This window comes from Kogia breviceps, chromosome 19 (assembly GCF_026419965.1).
Source record: "Kogia breviceps isolate mKogBre1 chromosome 19, mKogBre1 haplotype 1, whole genome shotgun sequence".
Lineage (NCBI taxonomy): Eukaryota > Metazoa > Chordata > Mammalia > Artiodactyla > Physeteridae > Kogia > Kogia breviceps.
The window spans coordinates 44537813-44562478 of record NC_081328.1 but is presented as its reverse complement, the minus strand read 5'-3'; the positions used below and the strand labels follow the sequence as shown (position 1 = coordinate 44562478).

General features: G+C 38.0%; 1 protein-coding gene across 18 annotated transcripts in view; it reads left to right on the top strand.

The window, feature by feature from the left end:
- The window catches only part of BPTF (bromodomain PHD finger transcription factor), a 134691-nt gene that overhangs the window by 65927 nt on the left and 44098 nt on the right, over positions 1–24666 (top strand). For all 18 annotated transcript variants that reach the window (XM_067022234.1, XM_059046883.2, XM_059046876.2 and 15 more), the window contains 7 exons: positions 3771–3958; positions 5736–6091; positions 6516–6647; positions 14692–14821; positions 15235–15373; positions 17523–17702; positions 18787–21097. In XM_067022234.1, the coding sequence (XP_066878335.1) occupies positions 3771–3958; positions 5736–6091; positions 6516–6647; positions 14692–14821; positions 15235–15373; positions 17523–17702; positions 18787–21097 (3436 nt within the window). The remainder of the gene's footprint in view (positions 1–3770; positions 3959–5735; positions 6092–6515; positions 6648–14691; positions 14822–15234; positions 15374–17522; positions 17703–18786; positions 21098–24666) is intronic.

Below are 24666 nucleotides of genomic sequence, written 5' to 3'. Positions count from 1 at the left end.
TTTTTAAATAAAAGTTTGATGGGGGTGGGAAGATTTGGATTTTCTTTTCCGTTTTTTTTTTTTTTTTTTTTTTTTTTTTAAACAAGTGACACTTGCACTCAGTGTTTTTGTTTTAAAAAAATAAAAAAGCACTTGGGAAAAAAAATACATCTTTTTCACACCCCCTCCCCAAAGGTAACCACCATTATTTGGTGTGTGACATTTTATATCTTTCTCCGTGCAGTTACATTAATGTCTGTACGTTTACAAAAAGTTTTTTTTTTTTTTTTTAATATAAACGGGATCATTCTGCATGTGTTGTTCTGCATCTTGCTTTTTTCACCCAGTAATACATGTAGGGGTTCTTTTCATGTAATAAATTGAATTTATTCATTTTTTAACTGCTGCATGGTACTCCATAGTACAGATGAACCATAATTCATTTACTATTTCTCTATTAATGGACATTTAGGCTAACAGTTTTTTCATTATTACAACTAGTGGTGCTTTTTAACATCCTCACCATATATCTCTGTGTACTTGTATTTCTGGCAGTATAGATACAGTAAATGGAATTGCTGGATCATATGGTAGGTACATTTAAAAAATAGTGATGGCTACTGCTTAATTGTACGTTAAAAGGAATTTATACTAATCATTTACGTGTGTGTATTTCTTCATATTCTCGCTGAATTTGACATCATCTATCTGTTACATTTTTGCCAATGGTGAAAAGTATTTCATTTTAAAATTTGCATATCCCTGCTTACTAATGTGGTTGACTTTCTTTTCATATGTTTGCTTCTGTGAATTGCTTATTCATATTTTTTGCTGATTTGTTCCTACTGAATTTTGATATTTTTCCCAAATGAGTTTTAGGAATGCTTTATGTATTGTGGGTATTAATTTTTGATTTTACCTATATATTTACATATTCATTGCTTGTTTTTAACTCTTTCTGTTGTTTTATAAAGAAATTTTTACATTTTTTGTGCAGTTAAATTTATCAGTCTTTTTCTTTAGGATTTCTCTGGATTTTGTGTCTTACTAAGGAAGACCATCCCTATCCCAAGAACATACATATATTTTACAGTAATTTCACATAATACTTCTATAACTTCATTTTTAATCCTTCTGGTGTATAATTTTGTGTATGATATGAGATGGAGATCTGTCTTAATTAGAACCTTTTCGATTGCAAGTGACCAAACCAGCTTAAACTAGCTTAAGTGAAAAGGGAATTTAATTAGCTCATATAATTGGGAAGTCCAAGCCATCACCAGGCATAACTGGACCTCCAGGTATCAAACCTCTTTCCATTTTCCTCTTTCTGTCTCACCTTTTGGATCTGCATATGTTTGTGTGTTAACCTCATTCTCTCCTAATACAGACAGGCTTTCCCCAAGTGGCAGGGAAGATGGCATCAGCGGTTTGTATTCATATCTTTCCAAGGTCTGTGACCCAAAGGCAAGGCCCCTACTCCTGCTCCAAATCAAAAGTCCTTGAGGAAGGAATTTGAGTGGCCTATCTTGGACATATTGTTCCTACTCCTGTGGCCAGGGCAGGCAAGGTATTATGATTGATGGCTCCAGCAAAAGTATATAATTGGAGTGGGGTACTAACGGTTTTCCAAAGAAGGAGAGATGCTGTGAAGATAGGAAACAGCAAATATCCACAGTTCCACCTGAGTTCGATACAAACGTGTGTATTCAAATTAAAAAATGCCTCTGCCTAACATAATGGAAAGATCTCACCCACAACTGAAAATTTTTTCAAAAACTTCTCTCCCAAAATGAACATCTGGTCATTTTAACTGTATCTAGGATTTCTGTGTATTGTGTGTCTTATTTGGATTATGTCTGATTGTGGCTTATCTTGATCTTACGATCCATGAGCCAAATTATGAACTTAACTACATGTAACACTCATTAACCTGACGGTGGACGGTGTTCTCTGATAAACCTGGCTGCCCTTTTCTGGGAGAATGGATATGGATGAGAAATGAGAAGCAGACGGGAAGATCCCCTTTCTGGAGGCCATTCTTCTTTAACAGCCTAGATCCAGCTGACTTCTGTCAGGAATGGCCTGCCGGAAACGGCTGTAGGTTTGAATAATTACACATCCCAGTGGGACAGGTATGGGTTTTTTCTGGCAGTAACACCCCCTTAGAGATTGCCTGAATACCCAGCTCGTACCTCTTGCCCAGAAACTTGGCTCAGAGTCCCTGAGGGTAAACCCCCTCTACTTGCCCAGTTTGTCCGCCCCAGCCCCCGGGTGAGCGAAGTCTGTCTATGCTCCTGCCTCTTGACTCATTAAACAGTGAGTGAAGGAGGCTATAGGGCCAGGCAGCATCACAGTGATTCACTCCTTTAAACAGGAATGTGGCCTTTGGGCAGGGTGTGCTAGACAATGACCTCCACTCTTAGCCTTGTTCCCTCTCTGCTGCTTCAAGTCATACCCCCAGGGATGAATTTTCTGCCTCCTTTCCCTTATTTGCACTAAACTTAGCAAGTGGCAAAGGATTGCCTCTCACCTGTTGGATTGTTGGCTCTAAATTGAGGCGCTTAATTTAAAAAGTGCTGTGCCATTCCCTTTCTGCTTTTAGGAAGTCCGGCCTTGACTAAACGATGTCTTAAAAGTCTTTATTTTAGGACTTCAGAGACACTCCCAAGAAGTAGCCGCTATCGGGAACTCTCTGGCCGTTCAGTGGTTGGGACCCCACACTCTCACTGCTGAGGGCCGGGGTTCAGTTGCTGCTTGGGGAGCTAAAATCCCACAAGCCGCATGGTGTGGCCAAAAAAAAAAAAAAAAACTTGCCGCTGTAGTTCATCGTGTTGGCACAGAATTCTAGCATGGGTAGAATCATGGTCTGAGAGCTGAGAGAAACTCGTGGATAGTCTAACCAACTGCTTTGCTACCACACATTGAAGGGTTACTAGCTTTCCAGCCTGAGATGGCAAGATACCCAGTACCCCTACCCCATCTTGATTTAGTCAGTGCCATATTTTCTGCATGGTTTTTCATGTGCCAGTGCCACACTGTCTTAGTTTTTAAAAGCTTTAAATTAAGAAAGAAAAATGAGATCCTGTTCAACTGTCTGGCCAGTGGAAATTGGATAGTGATGCAATCGTTTTAGAACGTATAGAAATTTTCAGCTGAAGTGAGATATATGGAAAAGCAGAACTTGCTCCTTGGCAGTTAAATCTGTCACTTTAAAAAATTAAGATATGAAAATGTGAGAGGCCTTTATTATATTTTAAAAAGCTAATGTAGCTGATTTTCACATGTACAGTTATCTGCATACACAGATAATTATCTAGATTCTTTAGGAAAAAGTTCACTCGACATTTATGTGTATAAGCTTTAAATTATTAGGTATTTAAACAGAATTTCCGTGAAAATCTTTCTAAAATTAATTATATCCTTTTAATACAAAAATCCATGTCGAATATATAAGGCAACATTTTATTAGCGTGCATTTTGAGTTATGTTTGTTACTTGTAAATCTGTAGCAGCCCTTCCTCTTTTCTAGTAGCTGAGCTTTAAAACAGATAACCTGGCATGTTTGAATTTTCTGTAAAATAATAAATGACTCACAGTAAAGTTCTGACATACTTTCTTTGGAGTAAAACTTTTAAGAATTAATGCATTTGCTTTGGCTGTTCAAGGACTTTTTATTTTCTGGATCTTAGTTGTCTTACCACATAGAGGTTTTGGATAAGTAAGGTGTTATTACTATATGTAATTTACTTACTGTTAGCAATTACTTTTGGCTTTTTATTTGATAACAGGTGATTTCAAATCAGAGAAGTCTAATGGGGAAATAAGTGAGTCTCCTGGAGGTGGAAGAGGAGCATCTGGTTCCACTCGGATTATCACCAGGTTACGGAATCCAGACAGCAAACTGAGTCAGCTGAAGAGCCAGCAGGTGGCAGCCGCAGCCCACGAGGCAAATAAATTATTTAAGGAGGGGAAAGAGGTTTGTTTTTCCTGTTTAAAACAAAAATCTCTGGAATGTAAAATAATTTTTAAAAGAGGGGCAGGAAGTTTGTAGAGGTACTTTTGAACTGTATTTTCCTCACTTCCGAGAGTGTAGTGTGTAACGAGATTAAAAGTGTTGGGTTCGTATTATGATAAGTATAGTTGTACACCCAAATTTCAATCCATGCGTAGAAATGCTGCAAATGGGTAGTATTCTTTCGTACTATATGGTTAGTTTTATTGTATATAATTCTAAAGAGATAGAGGCTGCTTCTTCACATGTGGGAACAGGTAGGCTATTTGTGGGCTTTATTTAAGATTTAATGCTCAGTTCTGGCTATAGTCATTTTAGATGAACCTGCAGCTAAAAGATAAGTAAGACTTACCCCTTGAAAGCAGAGCACAGTGTATAGAACAGCACAGCATTCCAATTCTGTGAACAAAAAGATTGAAGCTAGGACTCAGTATTCCTGTCTCCCAGCAAGCCATGATGATAGAACAAGGGCCACAGCTGTGTCTCTCAGATTTGAGAATTATTTGCAGGGTAGATATGCAAGATTATGCAATGTTTTTTGTTTTTTGTTTTGTAAATGCAGTGGGTTTTTTTTTTGGTTTTTTTTTTTTTTTTTTTTTTTTCGGTATGCGGGCCTCTCACTGTTGTGGCCTCTCCCGTTGCGGAGCACAGGCTCCGGACGCACAGGCTCAGCGGCCATGGCTCACGGGCTTAGTTGCTCCGCGGCATGTGGGATCTTCCCGGACCAGGGCACGAACCCGTGTCTCCTGCATTGGCAGGCGGATTCTCAACCACTGCGCCACCAGGGAAGCCCCAAATGCAGTGTTTTTAACATCAAAGAAATGGCTTTAAGGCAGTGGCTTTCAGACTTCTTTTTACTCTGACCCTCACTAAGACATTTTTCATAGCAACCCAGTACATACATTCAAAAGTTTCCTGAAGTAGTATTTTACTATGTGGGAAGCACTCTGGTGTTTTCTTTTCTAGTCTATTGTATTATATTTCATTTTTTTTTAAGCTGAATAAGCCCCACTATTGATTTCACAGTCCACTAAAGGATTGAAATCAACTATTTGAAACACTATTTTAACATATCCGTGGGCTCTTATCTCAAGCTGGAATGATAAAAGGAGCAGAAGAAAAGGTATTTTTAGGAATATATGTTTGCGGGAATAGTACATGTAATGCCCTCATGCCCTCTTTTGTCTCTAACCCCTGTATATTGTAAGCTTGAGAAAATGATTGGTGAATGATTTATATATCACACATTTAGTTTCATGTGTATATTTGAGATACATGAAAGTACTTAATAGTGTCCAACATGTAATAGGCACTTTAATAGAGCTTAGTTTTCTTTCTTTTTGCAGGCATATCTTGGTTGTTTAATTATAAACAGTTAGCTTTAGCTTTTAACTCAGCTTTTAAACTTCAGAAGTTCAGGGACTTCCCTGGCCATCCAGTGGTTAAGACTTCTCCTTCCAATGCAGGGGGTGCAGGTTCGATCCCTGATCGGAGAGCTAAGATCCCACATGCCTCTTGGCCAAAAAACCAAAGCATAGAAAAACAGAAGCAGTATTTGTAACAAATTCAATAAAAGACTTTAAAAAATGGTCCACATCAAAAAAATCTTTAAACTTCAAAAGTTCAGTCATAAGATGCATCTTAACTTATTTTGAATGATAAGTTACAAATGATTGAAAGACAATTGATCAAATTAACATATTTGACATAAATAATGGAGTCTTTTTATTTTCTTGGTCAGGTCCTGGTAGTTAATTCTCAAGGAGAAATTTCACGGTTGAGCACCAAAAAGGAAGTGGTCATGAAGGGAAATATCAACAATTATTTTAAGTTGGGTCAAGAGGGGAAGTATCGTGTCTACCACAATCAGTACTCCACCAATTCATTTGCTTTGAATAAGCACCAGCACAGAGAAGACCATGATAAGAGAAGGCATCTTGCACATAAATTCTGTCTGACTCCAGCTGGAGAGTTCAAATGGAATGGTTCTGTCCATGGATCCAAAGTTCTTACCATATCTACTCTGAGACTGACTATCACCCAGTTGGAAAACAATATCCCTTCCTCCTTTCTCCATCCCAACTGGGCGTCACACAGGTAAAGGAAACTAAGGTTTATTTACTGCTGTAAATATAGTAAATATTTACAAAATGATTATTGCAGTTGCATACTTTAAACTGTCATTATTCATGAATTGAATGAAGTCATTTTAGTCAGCAAAACACTGAGGATGTTAGGAATATGAGTAACTTTACTTCTAAAGTTACCGAGTTCCAGAACATCATAGGAGGTTTAAAGATTTGGAGGACGAATTGACCTCTGAGATTCCTCCAGTGTTTAAAACCTATGATTCTGTGAGGTAGAAACTTCCAGTAGCAGTGTATTTTATACCTGCTTAGCCTAGAAGCATATGCCCTATAAGGTGAAGTCTTCATAAATTACAGCTCTTGTGCTTTTAATTTAAGATCAACAAGATGAAATTTTGTTTTTTCCTTTTTTTTTTTCCCCCTCTGAAATTTAGGGCCAATTGGATCAAGGCCGTTCAGATGTGTAGCAAACCCAGAGAATTTGCATTGGCTTTAGCTATTTTGGAGTGTGCGGTTAAACCAGTTGTGATGCTCCCAATCTGGCGGGAATCTTTAGGACATACCAGGTACGTGAATTCTGAGCCTTGTGAATGATGCCTTAGTCTCCCTTTTGGAATGTTAGTCTATTAATAATGAAAGTTAACGTGTTGAAAAGGCCACAATAAAGACTTAACTCTTCTTGACCTCATTTTCCTCCTATAAGATGGAGGAAAACATGTAAGATGTAAACCTGAATAAACATTAGCTCTTATTTAGGATATAGGATTATAATGACGATCAGAAGAGTTCAGGTATATGAAAATTAAAAATATGTTCTAAAGTAAAAAAGTGTTTTTATTGAATAGAAAGAATGCTTATATTTTTTGAATATTTATTCTGGAATGTGCTAGACAGATATCTTGATTTATTTAGAGTCGAGTATCTGGCCAAAGATCATGTAGTTCCTAAGTAGACCCAGAGTTGTGTGACTTTAGCAGATGGTTAACAAAAAAGATAAATTTTGTGACTTGAATCTACTTTATAGCCCTAATGGATTTATTTTTTAACTTTAATTTTTAAAAAGTTCTTATTACAAACCTAATAGAAGCTTATGGTAAAAAATGTAAATTATTATTCAATGTAAAAAGTAAGGCTCCGAGGTTCCTTACAAAACTAAAAATAGAACTACTGTACAACGCATCAATTCCACTACTGGGCATATACCCTGAGAAAACCATAATTCAAAAAGAGACATGTACCACAGTGTTCATTACAGCTCTGTTTACAATAGCCAGGACATGGAAGCAACCTAAGCGTCCATTGACAGATTAATGGATAAAGATGTGGCACATATATACAATGGAGTATTACTCAGCCATAAAAAGAAACGAAATTGAGTTATTTGTAGTGAGGTGGATGAACCTAGAGACTGTCATACAGCGTGAACTAAGTCAGAAAGAGAAAAACAAATACCGTATGCTAACACATATATATGGAATCTTTAAAAAAAAAAGGTTCTGAAGAACCTAGGGGCAGGACAAGAATAAAGATGCAGATGTAGAGAATGGACTTGAGGACATGGGGAGGGGGAAGGGTAAGCTGGGATGAAGTGAGAGAGTGGCACCGACATATATACACTACCAAATGTCGAATAGATAGCTAGTGGGAAGCAGCTGCATAGCACAGGGAGATCAGCTCGGTGCTTTGTATCCACCTAGAGGGGTGGGATAGGGAGGGTGGGAGGGAGAAGCAAGAGGGAGGAAATATGGGGATATATGTATATGTATAACTGATTCACTTTGTTATACAGCAGAAGCTAACACACCATTGTGAAGCAGTTTTACTCCAATAAAGATGTCAAAAAAAAAAACCCCCACAGAACTAGGGGCTAGGGCCTTCCATGGTAGGCCAGTGGTTAAGACTCTGTGCTTCCACTGCAGGGGGCATGGATTCGATTCGATCCCTGGTCAGGGAAGATCTCACATGCCACGGGGCATGGCCAAAAAACCCAAAAAGTCTGAGAATATATTCCAGGATGAATGTGGGCTTGTAGAGGTGATTCTGCTGGTTTGAAAACAGTTTCAGTCCCTACGTACCACTCACAGTGCAGGCATCTTTGCCACACTTTAAGATCTTACTGTGTAAAGACTCATGGTGTCTTTGGAGTAACAGATCCTACATACAATCAAAATATTTTTTAAAAACCCAAAACCCCCAAAACTAGGGGCTATTATTTCACATCCATTGGATTGTCATAAATTTAAAGAGTATTGGCAAATGTGTGATATTATAGGAAGAGAATTCTGATGTGTTGTCGATAAAAGAGCAAAATACTACAACCATCTTAGAGAACAATTTGGTAAAAGTAACATTGAGAATACGGTCCTGTTCCTGACTAATAACCTTAGCGCGAAACCTTGTATCTGTACATGAAGAGACATGTAGAAAGGTGTTCCTTATAATATTTTGTAATGGCGAAAATTGGTAACAATCCCTAAGTGCCCATAATCAGGCATGTTTAAATTATGGTGTGGTTCTCTAATAGCATACTGTACAGCAGTAAAAAAGCAAACCACAGCAACACGAGTCAACGAGATTGACTCTCAGAAATGTACAACAGAGTGAAATAATTCTTTGCCTGAAAATATATGTAGTGTGATTCTATTTATGTAAAGGTTAAAAGAATGTATGCTAATATAATGCTGTATTTTTTAGGGATGTAGACTTTTGTGGTAAAAGTTTAAAGAAGTGTAAGGCCTATATGCTTGACACTTAAGAAATATGCTTCTAAATAAATAACAAATGGTCAAAAAATCATAATGGGAACTAGGAAACATTATGAATTGAATGTTCATGGGAATACGACATAAATTAAAATTTGTGGGAAACAGCTAAAGAGTACCATGGGGAAATGGGTAGCCTTCAGTGCTTACACTAAACAAGAAAAACTGCAAATTAATTAGCTAGGCATGCATCTCAATGAGTCAAACCGAAGATGGGAAATATGTCAATATTTGATGAAATAGAAAACAGATGTGTACCTTAGATACTATTATATTTACAAACCTCTGATGAGATTATCAGGAATGGGCGGGGGAGGATAAAGAACAAATAACCAATATCAAGAATGAAAAAGGGGATGTAACAAGCAATATTGCTGAATCTCTCTCGCTGATACTTTGGATTTCAAACCTTCACAGAGTCCACTAACACAGCATTCAGGCTTCCTACATCCATAGAGCAAGTGCCCCACTGGACTCCTCTTTTCGGGTGGGGGAAGGGTTGGGGAGGAGGAGTCCCACTGATCTGAATCATTGGACAGTAGGGCAGAGGCCACACTCTTAGGCAAGGAAAGGATTTCTGGTTCAGTTTGAAGGATATCACTTCACCTGTCATTAAGGAGATGGGCAGGACCAGATGATTCCATGAGGAAGTTCTTCAAATTTTAGGAAACAGATAATTCTATTTAAACTGTTCCATAAAATAAAAAAAGAAGGAAATCCGGTTCATTATTATTTCTGTTAGTACAGAACTGTTCTAAAACTTGTTAAATAGATAAATAGAAAATCATGGCCCTGTCTCATTTATTAATATTTACCATTGATTAATAATTAATAGCAAATAGAAGTGTATGCAAGAAATCTTAAACAGCATTAGCAAATATAGTCAAGAGTAAATTAAAAGAATAATAAATCATGACTAATTTGACTTCCTCTAGGTATGGAAGATTTGTCTGTTCTTAGGAGATTATTAATACCTTGCTATTTTAAGAAGTCAAAGAAAGAGAACTTTGATTTTCTCATTAGATGTCAAGAAGGTATTTGTTTATTAAGAAGATATAAGTTCATTATTAATTCTTGGTTTAAAAAAAAACTTGGGTAAGTAGAAATAGATGAATGGCCCCTCCCCTTTTTCATAAAGATGTGTTTCAAACCAAACCGTCATGTTTTTTGATGAAGCCCTTGAAGTTTTCCCATGAACATTTAGGGGGAACAAAACAGAGAGCCCCGCTGTTGCTGTTATCTTTTAACTTTTCTTTAAAGTATTAATGCAATTTACCGAGAGAAATAAAACATAACTAGGTAAATGCAGGGACAGTTATACGTCGTTGATCTAATTATAAACTTAATTGACTGAAAAACTATACAACAATATGAAAATTATTTAAGGTGGCCCCCATACTGAACAGTCAGTTTTATATATGCAGATAGTAACCATGAAGAAAATGCAGCGGGAGTTCTGAGTTAAAATAACAAATTGAATGAGCACATCTAATTTTGCTCCCCACCGAACTCAACCAAAACTATGGCAAAGGGATTTTTTTCAAAGCATAAACCCACAGGGACAAGGGGAACAACAGAGAAGACAGCGCCGGTAAAACTGCAGGCAGTATTGCAGGAGGATGAGTGAGGGGTACCCTACCCAAGAAAGCCAAATCCCAAGTCAATGGGGGAGAACTGAGAATTCTCACCAGTCACGCCATAGAATCCTCCAAAGGCACAAAAGCAGGAAGAGCAGAGCCATGCGTGATTCTGGCTCTGCAGTGCACCTGTTCACACATGATCCTGCCAGGTACCCTGAGTGTGGTGAGCGCACTGTCTTCTAGGCGTTGCTTACGACTGCACCCTCTGCTTGCACCACGAGAGGCTCTGAACTTGTGACAGGTGACCTGGAGACAAATTTACTTTTTCCTGGGAACCTGCTTTCGATAGTGACAATATTGCTCTTGCTGACGCAGAGAGTTTTCTTCTTGCTGAGTTTTCAGAAGCCAAACTTTGTATTGTTCGGGATACACACATAGATGGTGGAAAAACTATAAAGAAAAGCAAGGGAATGATAACACAAAAGTCAGGATAATGGCTGCCTGGGGGTGGGACACACTAGTTTTGGATGTCGTGGTTCTTGATAAGGTTCTGTTTCTTAACTTGGTTGCAGTTTACATATTTTTAAAAATTACAATGAAGAAAACATCCAGCAACGACAAAACACCTCAAACCAGGAATATATTTAATAAATATTTAGGAGCGTGTAAAGAAATCGTTAAGACTTTACTAAGGGTATAAAGGATACTTTGGGACTTCCTTGGCAGCCCAGTAGTTAGGACTTTGCACTTCCACTGCGGGTTCAATCCCTGGTTGAGGAACTAGGATCCACTTGCCGTGCAGTGGCCAAAAAAAAAAAAAAAAGATATAAAGGATACTTTGAGTAAATGAAAAGATACATCATATGCTTACATATGTATGTTGCATTTTTCTAAAGATGCCATGCAGTATATTAATTATATTAACTTAATCTATCAAATTTAATATTCATTTGCATTGTGAATAGGAGTTTTCTTCTTGGAGGGAGAGGGAGGCTTGACCAAATTGATACTAATATTTCCTCTAGAAAATGTGTAAGAAAAGGGAAGTAGGTGTTACAAAAAAAGGCAATAGATATTTAGAATGTATCTTGAAGCTATGATAATCAAAATAATTTGTACTATAGAAGAAGTAGAGCAGTGGAATCAAACAGAGAATCCAGAAATAGACCTAAACACATGTGGGAGTCCACTGTGATAGCTTTGCCTGTCAGAGAAGGAAAAGAGGGCGTGTTTGGGGAAAATATCACCCAGATTCCTGCCTCAGCAAAAACATTCAGACAAATGAGGATTGAAAAATACCCAACATATTGTTAAAAACTATAACAAAAACCTTAAGAGCGCATGGATTAATTTATGTTTCTGTTGTGATACTTTCTTTTCAAACAGATATAAAACCCAGATGCCATAGATGAAAAAAGTGGATATATGTATTTAAAATTCTGAGTGGAACAATAATATAATCAAATCCAAAAGACAGATGAGACACTGAGGAAAAATATGTGCACCACAAATGGAAACTTTCCTTTTATAAATGGAAAAGACCTTTTATAAATGAAAAGCCCATTACAGATAAGGCACAGGATTTGAGCAGGCATTTGGCAGAAAAATAAATATAAAAGGCCAGTAGACATTAAAAAGTGGTTAATTCTCTCATAATTAAAGAAATGTAAATAAAAACAATGGGATAGTATTTCTTCTCTCTCAATTGGGCTAGCAATTTAGAAGTTTGGTACTAACTTGAGTGAAGATGCGGGAAAGCAGGGTTGCTTAATAATTGATGGCAGTGTGCAGCGTACACATCTGAAGAGCAATGGGGCACCATCTGTCAGCACTTTATTTTTATTTGTTTATTTTTTTTTTCGGTACGTGGGCCTCTCACTGCTGTGGCCTCTCCCGTTGCGGAGCACAGGCTCCAGACACGCAGGCTCAGCGGCCATGGCTCACGGGCCCAGCCGCTCCGCGGCATGTGGGATCTTCCCGGACCGGGGCACGAACCCGTGTCCCCTGCTTCGGCAGGCGGACTCTCAACCACTGCGCCACCAGGGAAGCCCTGTCAGCACTTTAATAATACTCTTTGGACTCAGCCATTCTACCAGTGGGAAACATAAAGGGATATTCCTCAAGTTTGCTAAGAAATACATAAAACACGGTTTCCTGTAGCTTTGTTTGTAATAGGAAGAGAAACACAACCAAACCCTGTGGAGATGGGGAACGGAGTTGAGGCTCAGTCCACACTCCTGGCCCGGCTCTCTGAACCGAGGACGTGTGGAGGGAGCCCCTGCCCCCAGTGCACCCACCAGTACGGAGTGGTGTCTGGAGGCTCGCAGTACCAGCGTCATGGGGCTTCTTTCCTGGGGCCCTCAGGCTGCCAGCAGTAGCCAAGATTTCTGCCCAGCTGAATGGAATTGAACCCCTGCAGAGCTCACCTTTCCTGCTGCCCTTTCCCGTACGGATTGTGTTGGAGGTAGTGAGAACAGTAGAATCTATTCTGGGAGAGCGGACATCACAGTTTAGCTACAATACTACCTCACTGGCCTGGCGTCAGCATGGTGAAGCCTTTGTCTTTGATGATGAAGATGGACCTGTTCCCCATATGAACACCAAGAGCACAAGCTGAGTGCCCGGCTTAGCTGTGCGTTCCCAGAGTGTCACTGTACTGGTGTTCTCCCCAGACAGTGCTCCATTCCTGGCCACCATCTGCGAAGATGGCACAGTTGCTGTGCCAGACCTGGCCCTTTATAGGTGTTTTAAGCTGAACCCACAAAAACCCTGTTGAGAAATACTGCTTGGTTGTAGCTCAGTCACTGCTTCTTTACTCTGGAGAGCTGAGGCTGGCAGGTTATCTACTATGTTGTGCCTACAGAGCTTTCCCCACTCCCTGGCTGCAAATGATCGTATCTGAGACTAAATTAGTCCCCAGTGAGAATCCACTCCCTTTCCTCTCCCATCAGTAGTGAGAGATGAAGAATCTTTGCTGAACTAGTTGTGTGCAGTTAACAGGCCTGAGCTCGTGGCCTGGGGGGCGCTAGATTCTAGGGTGCTGTAATCACAAGGACTCAAAACTTGATTCAAAGTGGAGATAGAGGGCTTCCCTGGTGGCGCAGTGGTTGAGAATCCGCCTGCCGATGCAGGGGACACGGGTTCGTGCCCCGGTCCGGGAAGATCCCACATGCCGCGGAGCGACTGGGCCCGTGAGCCTGTGCTCCGCAACGGGAGAGGCCACGACAGTGAGAGGCCCGCGTACCAAAAAAAAAAAAAAAAAAACACAAAGTGGAGATAGATAAATAGATAGGAAGTTTTCGGTGGAGGGACAGAGGTGAAAAGAATTAAATCCCCTCTCACATCTTTCTTCCGCTCCCCCAAGTTAACAAAAGATCTCTTTATTCTTTTCACATAGCTGTGCATTTGAAATTGGCTACATCTGGGTAGGGTATGATAAAAGCAATTCTTCTACCACTAGGGCTCTTAGAGACCGGAGCTCCTTTCTTCGTAGATTTTGGTTAATGTTCTTCTTTATGGGAAATATTCCCATTCGTGAAAATCTAATCTAATCACCTTAAAAGTAGAACCTCACCACAGACCTGCCCATCTCCTTACTGGTAGGTGCAGTGATAACTATTTTCTTACCCGAAAAAAGAGTGTGGTCTGTGCCCTGTGCCTAATGATTAATGCCCTGTCATTGTGGTCCTTCCTGCCCAACCCTTCCCGTCATCCAAAAGCAGGAGCCCTGTGGGTCCCTTTCTCTGTGGTTGTAGGAAACCTGAGTTCTATGTTAGTGGACCCTCTGAAGACTTTAAAATCCCAAGTACTAGTAGAAATAGGAATATTGGTTGATAAAATAAGAGTTAGGGGATTTGTTGGTCTTTTGGGGGAAGGAAGGAAGGTATGTATCTTCTGGTGTGGAAAGATCTAGTGCAGTTTTTCATTGATTAAAGACTGTGTAATTGTATTTATAATTACACAAAAAGGATATTATATTACAATGTTGGTATATGTATAAATAAGTCATAAGTGAGTATATTTCTTATGTAGAGGCATATGAGAAGGATAGCATGTTCTGTTTTTTTCCTTTTTGTACTATTTGGTTTTTTTACTATTAGAGAATTGTACATCTACTTATTTTTATGAGTCTGGGTTTTCTGGGCTGTGGGATTATAGCTAACCATTCTTTGTTTTTGTCTTCCTAATTTTCAGTACTATATTTTTATCTTTTTTGTTTATTTTTCATAGTTGAGTATAATTCTGTCTTTCTATCCATATATTCTTAGGTTACATAGAATGACATCAATTGAAAGAGAAGAAAAGGAGAAAGTCAAAAAAAAAGAGAAAAAACAAGAAGAGGAAGAAACAATGCAACAAGCTACATGGGTAAAATACACGTTTCCAGTTAAACATCAGGTAATTTTGGTATGATCTTTTAAATAGTGTTAGCCATTTCTGAGACTTTGATTCTACAGTTTTGAGTACTTAGTAATTTTTTTTTACTTTTGACACACTTTTAATTAACGTAGTTGGAATTAAGTAAATCTTTCTGGCAAGCTTATAAGCATAGGTTTATGTTAGTAGAATATAGGTGAGTCATTAGACCAATTTGTAGAAATTGTTATAAATGTAAAATTGTTTTACGATTTTTCATATTAGAAAGGAATATTAAGTTTCTTCATAAATCTTTGATTCTCAGTGAAAATAAAATGGACTGGTAAATTAATTTGCCTGACCATTGATTTTATTTAGTAAAAATGTGTAAAACCACACATGCTTTATAAAACATTCTCATTCTTGTTTAATCAGCATGTTTTCACTTACACCAGGTTTGGAAACAAAAAGGAGAGGAATACAGAGTAACAGGATATGGTGGTTGGAGCTGGATTAGTAAAACTCATGTTTATAGGTTTGTTCCTAAATTGCCAGGCAATACTAATGTGAATTACAGAAAGTCATTAGAAGAAAGTAAGTAATTTAAGCTGTTTTTCCTGCATAATTGTTTCTGATTTGTATTCTTAATAAATTTGTAGTATATTGACTATATTTTGGATAAAAGTGTTTTTCTGCAGTTCTTACTAGAATGTGCAAAATTACTAATGTAGTTTAATAATTATAAACTAAAGTTTTTTAAATTACCTTTGTTCCTGGGATTTTGATATCTAGGATTTTAGCTTAAAAAGATGATAGAATGGAACTTGTTAAAGAAAGTAGGCCTCAGCTACTTAATTGTTTTTCTAAAATCTTAAAATCAGTACTACCTGACTTCTTGAGGAAACACAGCCTGGTGACCTCAGCATTGTAATATTTAACAAAACCAGAAAGAAAGCAATATAGAGGCTTCCATAACACTATCACATAAAGGAGATAGTAACTCAGTTTATGCTACTGGCTAATGACTTTATTTATTTATTTTTTGGCTGCGTTTGGTCTTCGTTGCTGCGTGCGAGCTTTCTCTAGTTGTGGCAAGTGGGGGCTACTCTTTGTTACGGTGCGTGGGCTTCTCATTATGGTGGCTTCTCTTGTTGCGGAGCACGGGCTCTAGGCACGTGGGCTTCGGTAGTTGTGGCTCGCAGGCTCAGTAGTTGTGGCTTGTGGGCTCTAGAGCGCAGGCTCAGTAGTTGTGGAGCACAGACTTAGTTGCTCCACGGCATGTGGGAATCTTCCCGGACCAGGGCTCGAACCTTTGTCCCCTGCATTGGCAGGCGGATTCTTAACCACTGCGCCACCTGGGAAGTCCCAACTTTAGTGTTTAGAATCACAGAATTGTAGAGGTGAACTGCCCTTTTAGGAGGTAAATATTTTGAAACTCACGTTACATGAACAAATTATTTCATGAAGATGTTAAGTGCCATCCTGAAGGGCACACACACAGTGCTTCCGTTGCCCTTGTTGCACTCTACCATGTTGTCTCTCCTTTGTTATCTAAGCAATTTTCAAAAGCAGTTCTGTTCACTCTGCAGCATATTTGCTAATTTATGGTGTGATATGGTCTTTCCTGTGAAGCCCATGCTGTAGTGCCAAATAAGTACTATGTACACACCGAGCTAACTGATTTGGCTTCCTTGTGAATGGTTCTCATGAAACCTGAACCAGTAGATTTTTGAAACTGTTAATGTGGGAAAGTTGTCATTGAATTACCTTTTAACAGAAAAAAACATGTATTTTTATAGAGCTCATTGGAATTTATTTTTTAGGGACTAGGAGTGTCTTGCATATAGCAGATGTTCAATAACTGTTTCTATTTGCTAAATAGAAATATTCAGTATTCATTTACATTATCTGATTATATTCAAGCTAAATGTCCATTATAATAAATTCTAAAAGATTGTTATAATTTTTATTCCTATTTCATTGTTCCAGTTACCTGTGTAGCACTTAGAAAGAATTATAGAGAGCTTTTCTTAAATTGTGTTTGACCTATGTCATAAAATCCAGATTATCAATATGCAAAATATTTAGGCTTTTGCAAATTTATTTTGTATCCACTTTCCTTGGCATGGGGTTTTCTATTGTCCAAATGCTGGGCCTTTATCTAGCAGGTACCAAGTTGGTCTTGGGGCATCTTTTGAGTCTTTTCCTCCCAGTTGGTAGCAGGGAACAAACCAGTAGTAAATCAGGTCCAAACAAGGCTACACGTTGCATTTGGTTCTGTGATACAGACTTAAGTATTCTTAACTTGGAATCTATAGATAAACTTCAACTGTATTCAAGAATCCATTGACATTTATTACAAAAGTTTGTGTATGTACTTTTTTTCTGGGTAGGGGATCATAGCGTTTATCCAATTCTAATATGGTTCTGTAATACAAATCAAAATATGTTAAAAACCACTGATGTAGACTTTCTGAAGTCAGTGAACGGGTTGAAGTAGTCTCATATGTGAAGGTTTCTGAAGTACATCTAAACTGTAGTCATTACTTCTATGCTTTAGGTCAGCTGAGCATATAAGAAAGAATGTAATAGCTTCAACTTCTGTATTTTTGGGTTTTTTGAATAAAAAATAAAGTATAAATTGTGGAATATACTTGATAATTTCCACTAAACTAGGTGTATTAAAGTAAATTGCCAGTATTTGACATACTTGTAATTACTATATACTTGGGGGCTTTTTTAGCTAAAAATAATATGGATGAAAATATGGATGAATCAGATAGAAGAAAAAGTCCACGAAGTCCCAAAAAAATAAAAACAGAGTCTGATTCAGAGAAAGGCGAGGTAAAAGATTCAGATGCTACAAAAGGAGCAGACCAAAGTGACATGGACATTTCAAAGGTTACTGAGAAGAAGGACCAAGGTAAGGAGAGAAAAGTGTGGCGGGCAGCCTGGGGGTGATAAGAAAGCACTGGATCTAGTTCGCACAGCAGGAAAGGTACTGCACTGTCTCTTTTTGATAATAGCATTATTAAAACATGATCCATATGCCACATAACTCACGCACTTACAGTGTACAATTCAGTGGTTTTTTACTATATTCACAGAGTTGTTCATCTATCACCATACTCAATTTTAGAACATTTTCATCACCCCAAAAAGAAACCTCATAGCCACTGGCAGTCAGTCCTCCCTAAATCCCAGTCTACTTTCTGTCTCTATGGATTTGCCTGTTTTGGACGTTCCATGTAAATGGAATCAGGTAGTATGTGGTCCTTTGTGTCTGGCTTCTTTCACTTAGCATGTTTTCAAAGTTCATCCATGTTGTAGCATGTATCAATGCTTCATTCCTTTTTATTTACAAATAATATTCTGTTGTATGGATACATCATGTTGTGTTTATCCATTGATGGTGGACATTTGGGTTGTTTCTTTTTGACTATTAAGAATAATGGAAATATGAACATTCATGTACAAGTTCTTATGTGGACATATGTTTTCATTTCTCTTGGGTAAATACATAGGGGTGGAATTGCTGGATCAAGAGATAACTCTATGTTCAACCTTTTGAGGAACTTACATTGACTTTTGTGAAAAGTATTTTTTTAAAAAACTAGATAAGTTAGATATGCATGAGCCTTAATGTGTTTTATAACCATAAAATAACCATAAAATACTCTGTATAAAATCTTATGTGAAGGTACTGGTATATGCAATAGCTATCACATACTAAGTTATTTTTCCATGTGGCATTCCATCATTTCTAGATACTAGGAATCAGAATATTTAAATATTTGGAATGTATGTGTTTTTTAACCTTTTATAAAGTTTAGCCCTGTCCCTTGACCTATTTTAATCATATCAGGAACTTTTAAATATATAGCTATTTATAGTTAAGGTTTTGAGTAAAAATCAGAAAAACTAGTATTTTTTAAAGTGAACATATTATCATGAATTCCACATTTCAGACTAAAAATTACATTTATGTAAATGTCTTTGTTTCACAGATGTAAAAGAAGTTTTAGACTCTGACAATGATAAATCCTTTAAGGAAGAACCGATGGAAATAGATGATGATGTGAAAACAGAGTCACATATAAATTGTCAGGAAAGTTCTCAAGTAGATGTGGTCAATGTCAGTGAGGGTTTTCATTTAAGGACTAGTTATAAAAAGAAAATCAAATCATCCAAACTAGATGGACTTCTTGAAAGGAGAATTAAACAGTTTACACTGGAAGAAAAACAACGCCACGAGAAAATGAAGTTGGAGGGTGGAATTAAGGGTATAGGAAAGACCTCCACAAGTTCTTTGAAAAGTCTGTCTGAATCACCAGTAATAACAAAAGTAAAAGAAGGGTGTCAAAGTGACTTGCTTACACAAGAACAGAGCTCTAATGCAAGTAACGATAAATCTGCAGACTTGATTCGGGGATGTTCACAAAATGATTCCTCAATTCTTGGAATCAGTGATCCTGATCATACAACAAACAAACTTTACTCAAAAGATCAAATGCTAGGTGATGCGTCCATTCAGAGCACAGAGACAAACTGTCAGAAACAAAATTCTGTTCGAAATGATGTAGATGAGAGTCTCTCTGACCCTGCCAGTAAAGGCCAGGAACCCAGTAAGATTAAAACAAAAGGAAGTGATTTTCTCATTGATGACGCTAAACTAGCCAGTGCAGATGAAATTGGTACTTTGATCTATAAGAACAAAAAACCACTCATACAGGAAGATAATGACACCATTGTGTCTCCTTCCCAGAGCCCTTTACTTCCATCAGTACCTAAAAGTACTGATGATAGAGATATCCCATCTCTGTCAAAAGCAATAGACTTTGAAGGAAAATTGGGATGTGATTCTGAATATAATAGCACTTTGGAAAATAGTTCTGATACTATGTCTATTCAAGACAGCAGTGAAGAAGATATGATTGTTCAGAATAGCAATGAAAGTATTTCTGAACAGTTAATAACTCAAGAACAAGGTAGTGAAGGCTTAGAACCATTGAAACATGAGTTTGTTTCAGATAAGACCACTGGAAACTGTGACGACAGGCTGCAGGCTAAGGTAAATGAAGCAAATGGTAAAAAACCAAGTCAAGATCAGAAACTAGAGGAGAGACCACTTAATAAATGTATTGATCAAATCAATCTGAAAAGTGTCACTGACAAAAAGAATAATGAAAACCGAGAGTCTGAAAAGAAAGGACAGAAAGCAAGTACCTTTCAAATAAATGGAAAAGATAATAAACCTAAAGTATATTTGAAAGGTGAATGCTTGAAAGACATTTCTGAGAGTAAAGTAGGAAGTTGTGACGTTGAACCAAAGGTTAATAATATAAATAAAATAATCCCTGAAAATGATATTAAGTCTTTGACTGTTAAAGAATCTGCTGTAAAGCCATTCATGAATGGTGATGTCATCATGGAAGATTTTAATGAAAAAAACAACTTGGAAACAAAATCATGTTTACTGAGGTCTTCGGATACTGAAGGTGCCTACCAAGATCGCCTAGAGACCCTGCCATCAACCAAAGAGTCTGAGGGTACCCAAGCTACCACGCCTCTGCCATCTTGTCCAGAAAGCAGTTCAGCCAATCAGGAAGAAGATATGGAAATTGAAACCTGCGAAGTTAAGAAAGTTACTTCGTCTCCTGTTACTTCTGGAGAGGACTCTAACTTCAGTAATGATTTTATTGATGAAAATGGCCTGCCCACCAACAAAGATGAAAATGTCAATGGAGAACCTAAAAGAAAAACAGTCATCACAGAAGTCACCACCATGACGTCCACAGTGGCCACAGAATCAAAAACCGTAATTAAGGTAGCAAAAGTTGATAAGCAGACTGTGGTCTCTTCCACAGAAAATTGTGCCAAGTCCACTGTCACAACCACCACTACAACGGTAACAAAGCTTTCCACGCCCTCCACAGGCAGCAGTGTGGACATAATCTCTGTGAAGGAGCAGAGCAAAACTGTGGTCACCACGACAGTGACAGACTCACTGACCACCGCAGGAGGCACTCTGGTAACATCTATGACTGTGAGCAAAGAATATTCCACAAGAGACAAAGTGAAACTCATGAAGTTTTCAAGACCCAAGAAGACTCGTTCAGGTACAGCTCTGCCATCGTACAGAAAGTTTATCACCAAGAGCAGCAAGAAGAGCATATTTGTTTTGCCCAATGATGACCTAAAAAAATTGGCCAGAAAAGGAGGAATCCGAGAAGTCCCTTATTTTAATTACAATGCAAAACCTGCCTTGGATATATGGCCATATCCTTCTCCTAGACCAACCTTTGGTATCACTTGGAGGTATGTACTTTAAAATGCATTTGGGGGAGGGAGAAAGTTTTTAAAGAATTATCTAATAAAAATATCTCATTTATGAGATAACAGAAATAAGACAGGGAAATATATATTTAAGGGGCAAAGTTAGTAATGGAAATAAGAGACAGTTTTTAACTCGGCCAGCTGGTAGGTACTAAAGTTTACTTAGGGAAAAATGTTTAAAGACTGAAAATATAAAGGAATCCTTTAAAATGAAATTCAGCTTCACTTTTCACAAGACAAAAGAAATGTGTCAAACGTAGCTGTTTTCGTGGTCTAACCTCCAAGTTATTGCCATGTGTTTGCTTTGGGAGTGAGATAATCACAGAATTGGATAATCACCAACTTGCTGGAATGTTTGTATTTTATTTCTGTTAGGTAATTCATAAAAACATAAGACATAGGAAACGGGCCTGTAAATCACACAAGGTTCATCATAATGTAGAAATCTTAATGTAATTTGTTTGCATGATAGGCATTTGTTTTGGAGTTCTCTGTTAATTTATGTGAGAAAAGGTGTAGTCTGAGATTCCTTAGAGAGTTTCTTTAAACCCAGAAATAGTCTTAATTTAAAATTTTCTGGGCATTAAGCTTTGGGGATAAATTATAAGTACGTAGAGTTGACAGTTGTAAGATCATGTAGTTTTAAATTGGGAAAGGATCTTAGAAATTCGTTTCTTTTTTAGATGCATACCAATTTGCCTCTGGTCCCAGAGGAACTGAGTTAGGAATAGTGCCTGGTTTTCCTAAATCCCAGTCCAGTATCTTATCTTCTATATCACATTTCACGTATTTGTCCTTGCTTTGTGCTTTTCCATGTCCTTGTCTTTTTATCTTTTCACCCTTAAAATTGAAAAGGATGGAACATGAACATTGAAAACATAAGAGTTCGGTGGGACATGCTCAGAAACTAGGAACGGTCTTGTCTGCAGTGAGATTTCGCTAGGATCCTGAAGTTCATGACGTCAGCAAGTTCCTGGGCAGACTCCATTTCACTTTAGGCTTCATTTCTGTGTGTCTTTAGTATGGTTCCTTTAAGTTGAAATCATACTTTTCTTGTTTTCTTTATATTACAATTAGCTAGTATTTAAAAAAAAAAAGACTGTAAATGAGTACTCTCTATAAAGGAATTAATTAATATGACCAGTCATCGTTGGTTTGACCAAGTTTTTAATAACTCATCTTTTGATTTGAATTAAAATATCATCACTCCATTACACATTCAATAGAGACAGCTGAAAAGTACAATTTCTCTGCAGGGCCTGCAATGAAGGATTTGCAGAATCCTGCAGGGAATCAAGGAACTCTTCATTACAGTTCATGGATTTGTAGGATTACTCTGCACTTTTCTGCTTTCTTCATTGAGAGCGGTCCCAAAATGTATCCTTGACTGTCCTGCAGGTAACTTCTTTCCCACTGGAAAAGTTACTATGTACAAATACTTTAATTAAAGTGACCTGGCAGTTGTGGAGGCCGACCTTTCTGCTCTTTTCTATTCTGTAAATGGAAGGTAGGCTTGACTGCGAAGCACTTTCTCTGAACCAGTTCTGTTCACGTGTTGCCCAGGGCCCTTTTCTGCACGGCTGGGTTTCAGAAACCTTGTATTGTTATGTTTTAATATGCACTGGGGGCACAGTTTTTATCTGTTTAGTTAATTTCTCATTTTTTAATGGAAGGAAGTACCTTCCTGTATGTTTTAAACAGATACTGCCTTCAGATATATGCTAACGTCTTAATTTGCTGAGGTTGAGAGAAACATAATCCCTTCTGTCTAACGGAGGCATGGGTAAAATTGTAAATTATTCTTGACTTTAGAATGCATTTTTTTTAATGTATCGCTATAAAAACCATGCATGTGAAATGCATTTTTCTACTCACACTTGAATAAAATATGTCTGATGCTTAGAGTAGGAGCTAAGAATGCCAAAGGCGCATGTTTGGTCTTTAAATTTAACATTAAGGCTGAGCAGTACTGAAAAAGTGAAACTTGTCTCATTGACTCATTAGGGCCTCTTTTTCCCTCCACACTGTCCCTTCCCTTACTCCCCTTTCCCCAGGCCCTGATTCTGTGTTTCATGATCACTTTGAACCAGTAGTTTTCTCCACGGTGCTGTCAGAAGGATACTCCTAAAATGCAGATCTATCCTGTGCATGTTCTGACTGAGCTGAGCAGGCATTTAAAGAGGACGTGTTAACCACCACAGGGCTGGGAAGGGGAAAGCGTTTGTCACCACGTCACTGAGAAGTACTCCCCTTTATAACCCATGCAAAACTGGGTACATTTCAGAGATCTCCTTATAGATGGCCGCTGATGCTCTTTAATCCTTCCATTTGGTGCAGCACATTTTGGCTTCTGCCTTCTTCTCTCATGCCAGCTTCATCTCTCGCTGCACCTTCACACCCCTTCCCTCCAGCCAAAGTACACCGGATGTGGTTTTCAGGAAGAAGTGTGTGCTTTTGTACACCTTCCTCCTCAGCACATGTGTGCCCCCTTGCCTTTGGTCAGCTGCCCCCTCACCCGTGTCCTTTGAGACTCCAGCAAAGCTCTCATCCCCATCCCTGGGCCCAGTCAGGTACCATTCCCTTCTGCTTTCCTCTGTCACAGCTCCTGAGGATGCAGGAAGACATTATAATTCATGTCTGTGTCCCCAGCTCCTTTCACTTAGTTTAATACATAGAAGACACTCAAGTATTTTTTGAATGAATAAATGAATGAACACGCTCTAATGCATGAGATGTGTTCCCCACCTGGTGGTGTTTCCATTGTAAAATAGAGATGCTTTCAAATTGTTTGTTGAGAGTGATTGGAGGAAGAAGAGAGAGAATGAGAAACAACTCTCTTTCCAAATAAATATTCATCTGTTTTCTCCCATGAGTCCAAAGTTCCCTAGGCATTTCTTTAGGGTGTGTGGTCTGAAAGTGACAGACACTCTCCCCCTCTCAGGACATCCTTGCACTGATTAACATTTGCCCTCTAATTTAAGAACCCCCGTTGGTCCAGGTCAGAGGATTCACAGGGTGATAGCACAACAAAGAAAATAATGGTGTCACAGCTGGGGAGGGGAAGTTAAGAAGTTGCAGCAACTTTTTGGCTAGAACTTTCTCTTTCTCACATTGTTTGCTTTTCTAACTTAACGTTAAGAATAGAGAGCATTGCTTTTCAAATATAAATTGTCTAAGATTTACCTTGTACCTCTATTAGAGGAGGAAATTATTTCGTTTCATAGGCTTTCCCTACAGTACAATCAATGAGTATATTCATTTTAGTATGTGGAAACTTCAATAAAATATTTAATTATACAAAACCACTAATACAGAATTGACAGCCTAGGGCTATTTTAAAATGTTCTATGGTCAACTCCATTTTAAGACATGATATTCATTGCAGTTGTAAATTCATTCTGAAATGTGTTTTTAATATTATTTTTAAAAGAATATCTAAAATGTTCAATAACTTTGTATACAGTGTTTAGAAAAAAACCTGAACACAGAGATTCCTTTGTCTCCTGACTAGTAACGAACATAGTAATGTCCTTTTTTATTATTCATTGTGT